Source organism: Podarcis liolepis, assembly GCF_965112155.1.
Source record: "Podarcis liolepis genome assembly, chromosome: 1".
Classification (NCBI taxonomy): domain Eukaryota; kingdom Metazoa; phylum Chordata; class Lepidosauria; order Squamata; family Lacertidae; genus Podarcis; species Podarcis liolepis.
This window is the reverse complement of record NC_139554.1, coordinates 113,560,733-113,574,094: the sequence shown is the minus strand read 5'-3', so window position 1 is coordinate 113,574,094 and position 13,362 is coordinate 113,560,733. Positions and strand designations below refer to the sequence as shown.

The window sequence follows — 13,362 nt, the reverse complement described above, 5'->3', positions numbered from 1 at the left end:
AGAGGCTACAGCTTGCCATATATGGATCAATACCGAGGCTGCAGAGGACCAGTGTCTCTCTGAGATCTATTTAAGTACAGCTTATTCAATCTGACGATTTAATAATCTCCATTTCTAACCTTCACCAGAAACTATGTTAAAGCAGCTTTGTGTATAAGTAGATTTTTTAGACAGGCACAGGATATATTTTCAAGTTCTATAAGGAAGTAGAAGAAAAGGAATTCTATTTTTGCCACCACTTTATTTCCTCACATTTCTGACTTCATCGGTAGGTGAACTCAATGGCTCATTAAGCAATCTGTAATGGCTAGTATATAGAACAAAAATCATTCTATATCCTTTGCAGCAACTGATTTTGGCATAACTGGAAACATTTCTATGGCGTTTGAAGAAAGAAATTCATTGGGATGAGTTCAACACAGTGCTGTGGCAATCGTAAAACTGCCCAGCCAGAACAAAGAGCTGGTAGACATGATAGTAAGACAGATAGGTGGAATCGTCTAATCATAGCAATCTTTTTGGATTGAGATTAGCTGCATGGTGAGGACGCGGATTGGCTACGAAACACAAGATTGAAGGGAAAATATCCGGGATCTTGAAATGGATTGTGGAAGAATAAATAAATTACTTGGCACTTGCCCTAATGGACCAATCTCCACTGCTCCTAGCACAAGACTCCGGCTTTTTCAAAACATGTAGATGGGCTCCACTGCCACATATGAATAGTAATACTGGTAAACACCAAACCTGATTTTATTTTTCATGTCCCTACCACTACAGTCAGGGATGTGGGTGGCGCTGTGGGTTAAACCACAGAGCCTAGGACTTGCCAATCAGAAGGTCGGCGGTTCGAATCCCCGCGATGGGGTGAGCTCCCGTTGCTTGGTCTCTGCTCCTGCCAACCTAGCAGTTCGAAAGCATGTCAAAGTGCAAGTAGACAAATAGGTACCGGTGTGACGGGAAGGTAAATGGCGTTTCTGTGCGCTGCTCTGGTTCGCCAGAAGCAGCTTAGTCATGCTGGCCACATGACCCGGAAGCTGTACGCCGGTGCTCCCTCGGCCAATAAAGCGAGATGAGCACCGCAACCCCAGAGTCGGTCACAACTGGACCTAATGGTCAGAGGTCCCTTTACCTTTACTTACCACTACAGTCATACCTTGGAAGTCAAACAGCTTAGTTCCTGAACGTCGCAAACCCGGAACTGACTGTTCCGGTTTGCAAACTGGTTTTGGAAGCTGAACGTCCAATAGGGCTTCTGATTGGCTGCAGGAGTTTCCTGCAGCCAATCAGAAGCCGCGCTTTGGTTTCTGAACATTTTGGAAGTCGAACGGACTTCCAGAACAGATTCTGCTCAACTTCCAAGGTACAACTGTATTATCTTTCGCTACACCTAGTATAGAGATGCAGAAGTCTCCCTCACACTATCAATCCCCTCTTCCTGGATCGATAATCAACAAAGTAGGCTACTGATTGAGATTTCTCCAGACTTAAGCTTCCAAGCCTTTGCATCAGAAACTGCAAACAGTTTGCCATTATAGTACTTCTCCCACAGAATAGGAACTCAGCCAAGAATAAATGGACACAAAAGGAAGCAGGTGAAGGAAGAGGAAATGACTCAGCATTGTTCAGGAGAATACAAAGATCACATTCATACTTTAACTTGAAGCAGCTGAGCCCTCTTAAGGAGAAGGTACTTTCCTTCCTCTTGTTGTACCATTTGCAATCATGTTTTCCTATATAATATGCACTTTTTGGACAATGGGACACCCCCCCCCCCGGCCTTCACGTGGTTTTGCTTCTGGGAGGTACATGAAGTAAAAAAAGGTTCATACAAGAGTTTAACAATAGGAAAAAAACACTATTTTAGAAGGACATCCATCCAGCTTGGAAAAAGTTGTGTGTGTGCTTATAGCAAAATCAAACATGGTTCTAAGAAGAAAGGAAAACCACTCTGTCAGCTTGTAGACGGTCAATGATTGAGCCCGAATCCATCACACGATAGCAGTGAAACTGGCTCGAGAATTGAGATTCAATGAGTCCTAAATTGCCTCAGTCCCTCCTACTGCCTGCCCTTGGAAGATCTCATTTTGGATGTTCTGCTGCAGCACCAATGGAGTGATGCTCCTGTCACTCCATTCGCAGTGGGTGGGAAGTTTAGCTGGCAGAGCTGGGGGAGGAGAAACACCCCAACAACAGCATGTTTGTTCTTAGAAATGGGAGATCTGGATTAGATTGGGGACGTGGGAATGAACGTTGGCATTTTTAAGGCAAACAACATTGTATGGATGCAGTCAAAATACAGTGGTACCTTGGGTTAAGAACTTAATTCGTTCTGGAGGTCCATTCTTAACCTGAAACGGTTCTTAACCTGAGGTACCACTTTAGCTAATGGGGCCTCCCGCTGCCGCCGCACGATTTCTGTTCTCATCCTGAAGCAAAGTTCTTAACCCAAGGTACTATTTCTGGGTTAGCGGAGTCTGTAACCTGAAGCGTCTGTAACCCGAGGTACCAATGTACAGTGGTACCTCGAGTTACAAACGCTTCAGGATACAAACTCCGCTAACGTGGAAGAGTTACCTCGAGTTGAGAACTTTGGCCCAGGATGAGAATGGAAATTGTGTGCTGGCGGCGCAGCAGTAGCAAGAGGCCCCATTAGCAAAGGCACACCTCTGGTTAAGAACAGTTTCAAGATAAGAACGGACCTCCAGAACGAATTAAGTTTGTAACTAGAGGTACCACTGTAAAGGAGGTACCCAGTACCCATCTGGAAGCATCCCTAGATCCAAATAATAACTAATGGGTTGTATCCACTGGTGGCTTTTGCCCTCTGATCCCCTTCCCCCCTACGAGCTCCTGAGGGTTGATAGATCACCTGGAACTTAATGGGACAGGCCACAGAGGGCTGCAGTCAGTAAAGGGGATCAGTGGAGAGTTGGTACCCAATCTTGTATGGTCCGAAGCACTTTCTGCCAGTGCACACCCACCAATGAACGCAACCCAGTAAAATATTAATAATATATGCATTAGAAAATAGCCTTTAAAGACATCAGTAAAAAGCTTATGTCGAGTGAAGCGTTTGCAACAGGTGAAATATTTCACAGTTGCAATTAAAATGATTGCCCAACATCCATTTAATGGCTGCCAGGAAAAGGTACTGTAAAATTCTCTGCCAGGAAAGAGATGCCCTGCTGGTAAATTCTTCCCTTTGCTCCACTGTTGCTCCTCATTTTCTGCAAAGTTTATTAATGAGTTATTACTCAATTATAACATGTCAGCTTCTGTTTGTTTGCTATGTGGATTCCAAAATTGAGTCTAAAAGAAATTTCACTTCATCAGAAATCAAAGTAGTATTTTGGTAATGCCCTCCTCTGCCCTGTCCCCCCAAAAAAACTCCACTTGTCCAATTCTGTACATATTTCTTCGACATAAACCCTGTTGTTGGCAATGGAATTTTCCTGCTTTGAGGTGCAGTTCAAATTTTAAGCATTTACTTATGAGGCCGGAATGGTTTATTTTTAAAGTTGGGGCTGGTGCGAACCAAGTGTTTAATCCCTTAACGGTTTTAAAGTAATTAGGAGTAGACTAGGTGAGCCATCACTTCTTCTCAAGCCCCTTCTTTTTCAGTGGGGTGGGCAGAGAATATTCTAAGCAGACAGAAGAGGCTGGGCAGCAGGAAAGACCAATGCCACCGCCCACACCTGACACCTTGACAATTCTTAAGGCAGGGATTGCCAACCATTCACCCATAGGTGCCCAGGAAGGCCTTCCTTGGAGACTTGGGCATCATGGTGCCATCTGGCACTAGGTTGGTAAGCATTGTGAATTTTTGTTTAGAAATGGCAGGCACTTCTTTTGCCTGTGAAAGGACTTTTCCAAATTGTGGGGCACATGCTCTGTGAGTGAGAGAAATGCACTTGGGCAGAAACAAGCATAGCTGCAAGAGGTCATGAAGGCTCCACGCAACGCAGGAATCTTTTGCCCAAGGCTCAAACTCGCCACCACGTGATTAAGGGTCTCATGCTCTACCAACTGAGCTAAGAGTATGACTGTGTGGCCTGCGTATTTGTGGTCTGTGAGAGAGGTGCATGTGTGTCTGTGGTGTGTGCTGTGAGAGTGCAAGGAATTCATTCATTCATTCATGCCCCTTACAGCAGCCAAGCTGTTATATTACACCCATTACAGCAGCCATGTTGCGACTGGCACCCACACATTTCAAAATGTGCCTGCTGGCTCATAGAGGCTGGCAATGCTTGGGCCCCATTAAGCATGCGCGCGCGCACACACACACACACACACACAAAAATATATATATATGAATTTAATGCAGTCAACTTCTTACTTCAGCAACATATCCTTAAGCCTATATGGTGAATTATCAACTACATAACTATCTGCTAAGACATTTGAAGGCAAGAGAAAGTTCTTAGTATATGCAGTAATTCTAAATATGCAGTAAGTTTTACAACTATTAATGAGCACTTAGGGACCAGTTACACATTTCCGTAGCCTTAAAGACTACAAAAGTATAAATGGTAGTTGAGTTATTCCCTTAGACAGAGTTTCATGTTGTGCTGACTTAGCAATGAACCAGTAATCAGATATAATGCAAACCTTGAGGATTTTTTTCCTAGGACTACAATGTAACAAATGCTTAACCTAGATCATATTTCATAAAATGTTTAATAATATATATATATATTGTTCTAAGGGAGAAAGGAAAGCTTTCTGTGCGTGCTCAAAAGGAATGATTAGGAATGAACGAGGTCTCAATTATCAAATAAAAACCTGCTTTCCAGGAACAATTCTTCTCTACAACAAAGCCATCGAGACAGTTAGGCAGCTAGCCAGCACTCCAGGGTCCAACATTAATTTCAGTAGTACAAAATTTATCAAGTACTAACCAGAAATTCACAGCTTTTCAAATTACCAAGTCAGCTCTCTTCTCAGTGCATAATTTCAAAGGTTAAACGGTTAAAAAGTCAAACACATCATAAGAGAAGACATCCAAGTAATTTAGCCTGAGGGAGAATCTCATTCTGGTCAGCGTCTGGAGAAAAAGATGTCAGGAACCTCCTGTGTTTTTAGAATTAATTACCATCCAGGTGTAAGCAGATCCTTGATCCTACATTACTTATCAGTATTATACATAAAGTGAAAAATAACAAAGCAAAACTTGTATACAGACGATTAATCATCCAAGATGGAGAAAGAAGCTTACTTTCCGAGTATCCACAATAACTAACAGCCTGAGCTTCAGCATGGATGAGGTGTACAATATATTTGTGGCACATTATCAGGAAGGATGGGGAAGGAATCAAGTAACAACACATCTCAATGAAACAGAATAGTCTGAATAAAAAAACAAGGAAACTGTACCTGAAAGGAAGGCTAACTTTTTCTTCAGAATAGGTAATATCACTGTAGCATCCATCTTGCCTTCAGTTAACTTTCAGAGTTCTGAAACACAAGAAGTTGGTGTCAGAGGGTCTAAGTCAAGGGAAATCATTTACTGTGCTCCACTAAAGCTGCTCAAGAGTCAGATTGTGAGAGATTTATGCTTGCTTGCTAGCAAGAAGTTCAGAATGTTTTATATAACAAACAAACAAACAATGTTAACATTTATAGCGTGCCTTCCTTAAATACCCAACCAATCTCTCCAATTAGTATTTCCAAGTATTTTTTTTTTTGCAAGAAGTCAATTTTTCTCTCCATTTTTTTATACTGCTAAACGACAGTTCTGTGCTCCATTCTATCTTGATTACCTAGCTTCTCCACATTGCCCCAAATTCAAGTAAGCACACGCCAAAATAATTATGATATTCATTTTTACGCATTATTTGTGTAAATTTGGAGCTTCAGTGTTTCAGGAAAGAGGCTGGAGAGCAAGAATTTTATTCCAACCCCCAGCTGTTTTATCAGTCTTCATCTCCTACCTTCCACAGTGTCCTCTCTTGCCTTATCCCTTTTGGTTTATGCATGTTTGAGCAATAAGAATGAACTTGCTAAGGGCATTTTAAGCGCTGCTGAGTACACATAATACTTGCCTTATACCTGTGTGGCTTTTGCTCTTCTATCAGCCGCCAAAATGCCCATTACATAAGCATATTTATTGACTGATATCCTCTATATTTCACAAAGACGCTTCTTGTTTTGCTACCCTGTTGAAGAAGCCATTGTGTGTTACTGGCATTATGTCCTTGAAAGACGTTATGTCTTTTAAAAGTACTTAAAGAAAGGGAAAATGAAAGGCCATGATAAAATAACACAGATCACCCTACATAGTGATCTACCTTTAACCTTCATCTTTCTACCCAAATGATTAAGGGAGGCCACAAAGTCCTAGTGAAATAACAGAGGGCAAGACTGAATAGGGGGAACGGCAAAGATAGCACAAAAGCCTAAGCACACCCACTGATGGAGAAAGACAAAAATATAAACAAGTTTGGTTACTGACAGCAAGAAATCATGTTACAATGGGAAAGATATATATTTGTAAAAACGAACAAACCACACAGTAAAAACATGGAATATGCTGCCAGAAAGGAAGAGATTTTCTCCAGCTCTATTTTTCTACAGTGGTACCTCGGGTTAAGTACTTAATTCGTTCTGGAGGTCCATTCTTCACCAGAAGACCACTTTAGCTAATGGGGCCGCCTGCTGCTGCCGTGCCACCGGAGCACGATTTCTGTTCTCATCCTGAAGCAAAGTTCTTAACCCGAGGTAATATTTCTGGGTTAGCGGAGTCTGTAATCTGAAGCGTATGCAACCTGAAGTGTATGTAACCCGAGGTACCACTGTATTTGTATTGTTTTATTGTTGCATTGTATCTTAATACTGTATTGCTTTTTATTGTCATTTATAAGCCATCCAGAAAACATATGTTGATACACAGTCATATAAACACAGTAAATGAATATTTGCTACAGATGAAAATGGGTGCACTGGCTTTGAACACAGTCTTCAGAAATACTTCTATAAAACTAATAATTGTCCGGGTACAATGAAGCATATAAACCTGTCCTGTTCCAAACAATCTGTTCCGAGATCCAAGCCATATGCATATTCTCTTCCACATGCAGATCAGATACCCACACTAAAATTAATGCTTACCTTACCCCTTAACACTGGGTTGGGGAACCCCTGGCCAGGCGCCAAATGCAGACCTCTTGGCCTTTATTTGGCCCTTAAGACTCCCCCAGAACATGCTCCTAACCAACACTACCCAACACCCTTGAGTGCTTTTGTCTGGCTAGAATGAGTCATTGAGCAGTGAGGATGACTCTTGCTTGCCTGAATGGAGAAATGTGAAAAGGGGTGGGGACCATGTCTATAGAAAGCTCTTGTTTTCTCCTACTCAACCTACTGTACAAATGTTGAGTCGCTTTTGCCTCTGGTTTCCTGGATGGTTGCTCACAAGCCCCTTGGGCTGAAAAAAAGTTCTCCGCCTTTGCTTTAACACTCATACCCACTTAGAAGCTGAATGTCCTTATCATGTACAACTCTGGTTAAGGCAACTGTTTCCAGAAACAATATGAAATGTGGTTTTTGCAGCCAATGATTATACGCTGAATCCCGAACATACGAACTGCCCCCGTTGGATCAGATGGAAGTTTCCTCTAAGTCCAGCAGTCTGTTTCTGACATGGGCCAACATTAGTCTCAACAGGGATATGTAAAATGTTGATCCTTGGGGGAGAGGATAAAATCAGAAACAGAACAAGAAAATCTGACTCTCCTGATTGGCACGAAGGCCGAGTGCAAGTATAAACAGCACTGGGTTTTGATACCTATTACTGCATTTCTTTGTATACATAATTCAAGAGCAATTCAGCTAGTGCCCTGAGAGACCTTCTGTACTTTTAAAAGCTCCTTTCTCAATGGTAGCTTCCTGTTCATGCACGAAATTTATGATATGTGCATCGGTTCTTTGTAATCAGGAAGAGAACAAAATGCCAATAATTATAGATGCACGGATCAACCTAGTGAAATCTGAAGTTTGTCCACGTCAAAACATTCAACAGATGCACTGACATCTTAAAATGTTTATTTTCCACTATCTGCTTATTAAATTTCAAACCACTTCCAGATCAAAGTAAAACTTTACATTTCTATTGCTGTATACGCCAATAATTGGATCCAGATCTACTGAAATCAGTGGTGCAAATGAGTAACTTCAGCCCTGCTAAATTCAGTGGGTCTACTCTAAGCACAACTAAGTCTCGAGCCAACCTGATGTCTTTGATCCTAACTTTTCGCTCTCTTCACAGACGATTTGCACTCCTGGAAGGACTTTTTCAAGTGCAACTCTTCTTTCAAGAGCACAACCCTCCTTCTGTAAGCAGTTCATTCCATTCACAGAACCAAAAGTTAGGAGCCAAACTTATATAATCCTATGAAATAATGAAGGCTGACTTTTCCAGCATATTAATTTGAACCCTGGACATTTTTATTTTTAGGATAAAAGACTTGCCTAATGAAGTCCATACTGTAACTGGGATCAGAACACCATTCTGAACATATCCATAATTTTCACTTGCTTTCTAAATCTTTTCCATATCCCTAGGCACATAATTAAGAACCAACCTCGAATGGACTAATTTTTCATGAGAACAGACCCTTTTATTCTCTATACTGCTCAACATGCCTTGCACACAAACTCCCACAAGAAGGAAAAGTATCATACTGAACCTACATAGCAAAGATGAATCAAGAGCATGCACTGTATAGCAAACACAATGCAATGACCTCATGTAAACCAGCACCATTGTATTCACCTCATGGTTGCAGCATCAATTGATAATGTACACAAGTTCATTTGGCAAACACATCTTTTTGGTACCAGGTGCCTTTCTATTTTCCCAAGCCTTTCAACAGATCTGCCGACATTCTGGGCATTAAGGAGAGCCTCAAGGTCCATAAATAGCAACACCCTAGTGGTCCCGGGCCCTAAGGAAGTTAAATTGGCTTCAACCAGAGCCAGGGCCTTTTCAACACTGGCTCCGGCCTGGTGGAATGCTCTGCCTCATGAGACCAGGGCCCTGCAGGATCCGATTTCTTTTCACGGGGCCTGTAAGACAGAGTTGTTCTGCCTGGCCTTTGGCTTGGAGCGAATTTGATTCCCTCCCTCTTTCTTTTTTCCTTTCCCTCTCCTCCTGCGATGAGGCTACATTTTAATATTTTAATGTTTCAATATTTTAATGTTGTGTTTTAATTTTGTTTTTAAGTTGTAATCATTCAACTTGTTTTTATTATTGCTTGTAAGCCGCTCTGAGCCCGGCCTTGGCTGGGGAGGGCGGGGTATAAATAAATAATATTATTATTATTATTAACTTCTGAAACTTTTGATGCTGCTTTTGTTCTATGGCTTGTTTGTTTGTTTTGTATGTTGCTGGTTTTTCTCTTATGCAGTGGTACCTCGTACAACTGCTGATGTTGGGAGAGCCACTGCCAGTCAAAACAAAAAGTGGGCCAGATGAAACAAAGAAGTATGGGGCTGCTTCATATTTAACCCTGGTAATATCCCAAAGCTCTTTGGACTGTATCCAATGCTGCTGTTCCTCTTGTGCTGCAGTCTTCTGCTTCCACAAAGGAACTCCCATCTCCTTCTCTGCAGCCCCTAGATCCAGAGTGTTGAGGGACCCTCCAAAATAAGGAGCCCTGTTGCATCAGCAGAAGTCCATTGGCACACCATTGGGATACAACCCTTTAAATCTGGGTATCATTTGTTCCAAACTGTTTGTTCCAAGTGATGTTTAATCCACTCTATCATACCTTCATCTCTTTTTAGCTTAATTACTGTAATTTCTCTCTCTCTGGATTTATGAGCAAGTACAGTGGTACCTCAGATTAAGTACTTAATTTGTTCCGGAGGTCTGTACTTAACCTGAAACTGTTCTTAACCTGAAGCACCACTTTAGCTAATGGGGCCTCCTACTGCTACCGCGCCGCCAGAGCACGATTTCTGTTCTCATCCTGAAGCAAAGGTCTTAACCCAAGGTAATATTTCTGGGTTAGCGGAGTCTGTAACCTGAAGTGTATGTAACCTGAGGTACCACTGTATCGCAAACTTCAGTTTTTCCGAATCGTAGTTACTCATCTTCTCACCTAAAAACAGAAGACAATACCCCCTATTTATCTCTTTACAGAAGACAACTTCACAGTCCAAATTAAATGCTAGTTCTCGTCTTTCTACAGTGGTACCTCGGCTTACATACACTTCAAGTTACATACGCTTCAGGTTACAGACTCCGCTAACCCAGAAATATTACCTCGGGTTAAGACCTTTGCTTCAGGATGAGAACAGAAATCGCGCGGCAGCAGCAGGAGGCCCCATTAGCTTCAGGTTAGTGGTGCTTCAGGTTAAGAACAGTTTCAGGTTAAGTAAGGACCTCCAGAACAAATTAAGTACTTGACCTGAGGTACCACTGTACTGTCATACACTTTTCTGCACTAGCATTAGATATCTGTGAGCCAACACTCGTGTTTTGCAGTGATCTGTCAATGCAGCATTTCACAATGTTCCAAACACTTATTTGCTTGAAATCTTGGGACCGCATCATTGGTAAACAAAGCCAGCTGGCTCTCCTGCATCCATGACTACATCTGCCCATGTCCTTCCAAACCAGACATCTTCTAAAATCCCTGAGGCATTACGACTGCTAGAAACATGCACACTCAATACTATCCTCTGTAAATGCCTCAGATCACTCAGCCTGGTTTTCCAACTCTTATTGCTATTTTATGTAAATAGGTGGTCTTCATATTTTCTATTGCCAGGAAACATTTCACACTGACTTATCTTCCAATGAATATCTGCCATAGAAACCATGCATACTATAGAAGGTTCTAGGGGAAGCCACGCGCCAAGCAAGACCCTGGACCTATCTGTTGTGCCTCACCACGTGAACCACGACTGTAATTCTACCATATTTCCAGTATGGCCTGTTTACAATTACAGTGGTACCATGGTTCTTGGACGTAATCTGTTCCGGAAGTCCGTTCGACTTCCAAAACGTTCAAAAACCAAGGCACAGCTTCCAATTGGCGCAGGTGCCCCAGAAGCAATCGCCAACTATCACATTGGATGTTCAGCTTCCGAAAAATGTTTGAAAACCGGAACACTTACTTCCAGGTTTTTGGCATTCGGGGGCCGAAATGTTCGAGTACCAAGGCATTTGAGAACCAAGGTTCCACTGTACTGAGTCTCCCATTGAGGAACTCCTTCTCAGCTTAAAAGGAACACTGGCCTAAATCATAATATAGAGTATGCAACACAATTCATTATACCTAGGCTTTTCTTCATCCACCATTTTAGTATTACCTGCAAGCCTAAGCTACTTCACAGAGGGTCCTTTTAAAAATAAAAGTAACACATCTGTACTGAAGGATGGAAGAAAAATAAATGTCCCCTGAGGAATTAAAAAAGCCAAATATGAGCTTTGTGCCTTTACACTCCAAATCCATTACATAATGCCTCATATTTTCATTAAGTACTTTCCATCACAATTCTATGCACTCTAAACTGAGTGTAAGCCATACTAAACAAAATGGGACTTTCTTAAACACACAATTGTGGTGTCAGTTATTAATATACCTGTTCACAACAAAATTCTCACTAAAGAACTTGGGTTACACACAAGGCAATGCAAGACTAGTAAATTTCACTGGCTGGCATAAAGAAATGCTTTAAGCTGAGAGGGAGTCTGTGTTATCATTTGAGAAGATATCACATTACACAAATACATCTCTTGCTGTAGCATGATTTGAGTTAGATATTTTGAACATATCTATACTCCCATGCCAATCCCACACAACGAAAGAATGCTTCAAAATGTGAATGGTTTTACTTACTGTGTCTGTTGTGGTATCTGGAAACATTGATGTCCCTTGACAAAATTATTTTCAGATTTGATTCAGTTTTTTCAAGCCCTGTGGATTTAAATTAGAATTTTACAACCATGCTTTCTTCTCACAATTTAATGTACAGATTTGTTTGGAAACTTTTCTTACACTTCAGAGCCAGGCATTGCTTCCAGATTCTCAAGTGATAGGAACTGGTGGGGAAAGCTGCACAGCAGATTGAAAACTATAACAGTTACTGTCAAAAAGGCATTTCCCAAAGTATTCACTCAATGGCCACATGTGAACATGCTAACCCATGATTTAATGCCACCTGAATAAACCTGGGCTTGCTCGAGCAGGAAGAAGGAAGGGGAAGCACACATCTAAACTAGGAATCATGGTTTAACAACATTTATGGTTAGTGCCAAAGCAAACCAGCTTCAAATCACAGGCGATTAGTCTGGCTTGCTGAAACTAACCATAGTGAGTGTTAAACTACAGTCCGTGGTTTGGAAAAGGTAAGCAGTTCAGCAGAAGTGAAAGTGAATACTTCAGAACTCTTCCTCCAAGCCAAGTTCACACTAGGACGCAAATCAACAGATGGCACTCCATTCAAACACGTCTTAGATTTAAGCAGTAGAGCCTTAAATAAAGACCCCTTTCAATGTCGTTATTAAATCAGTGGTTTCGGATTGCTATTGTATCAGCAAACCAAGTAGGTGCACAGGCATCACAATTCCCTCATGACATTTCCCTACACAATAAAAACGGTTTTAAGAGTAGCTATACTCACTAGTGGCTAAGGGCTAGATACAGAACTTGAATTTACATGTGGCTTTCTAGTCCCAATCTTGAAGATACCACGCCAATTCTTACTACAGAAATAACTGGATGCTAGCACTGGAGGAGACTCTTGAGAGTCCCATGGACTGCAAGAAGATCAAACCTCTCCATTCTTAAGGAAATCAGCCCTGAGTGCTCACTGGAAGGACAGATCCTGAAGCCGAGGCTCCAATACTTTGGCCACCTCATGAGAAGAGAAGACTCCCTGGAAAAGACCCTGATGTTGGGAAAGATGGAGGGCACAAGGAGAAGGGGACGACAGAGGACGAGATGGTTGGACAGTGTTCTTGAAGCTACTGGCATGAGTTTGACCAAACTGCGGGAGGCAGTGGAAGACAGAAGTGCCTGGCGTGCTCTGGTCCATGGGGTCAAGAAGAGTAGGACACGACTAAATGACTAAACAACAACAGCTTACAGCCACATTTGCACCTCCTTATGTGTTAATGTTGCAAGGAGTCCACTTTTACAACAGAATACAATCATGGGTTTAAATGATGGGTAGGCAAACTAAGGCCCGGGGGCCGGATACGGCCCAATCTCCTTCTAAATCCGGCCTGCGGACAGTCCGGGAATCAGCGTGTTTTTACCTGAGTAGAATGTGTCCTTTTATTTAAAATGCATCTCTGAGTTATTTGTGGGGCATAGGAATTCGTTCATTTTTTTCCCCTTTCAAAATATA

The 13,362-nt window shown here is 41.9% G+C and overlaps 1 protein-coding gene across 3 annotated transcripts in view; it reads right to left on the bottom strand.

Moving 5' to 3' along the window:
* SESTD1 (SEC14 and spectrin domain containing 1) overlaps window positions 1–11,927 on the bottom strand; it is a 48,339-nt gene extending 36,412 nt beyond the window's left edge. For all 3 annotated transcript variants that reach the window (XR_014524365.1, XM_083496355.1, XM_083496356.1), the window contains exons 1-2: window positions 11,850–11,927; window positions 5,377–5,457 (exon numbers count right to left, since the gene is read on the bottom strand). Coding sequence is in view for 2 of the 3 variants with exons in the window: in XM_083496355.1 (XP_083352481.1) it covers window positions 5,377–5,431 (55 nt within the window). In the remaining variant the exon portion in view is untranslated. The remainder of the gene's footprint in view (window positions 1–5,376; window positions 5,458–11,849) is intronic.
* Between the last annotated feature and the right edge of the window lie 1,435 nt (window positions 11,928–13,362).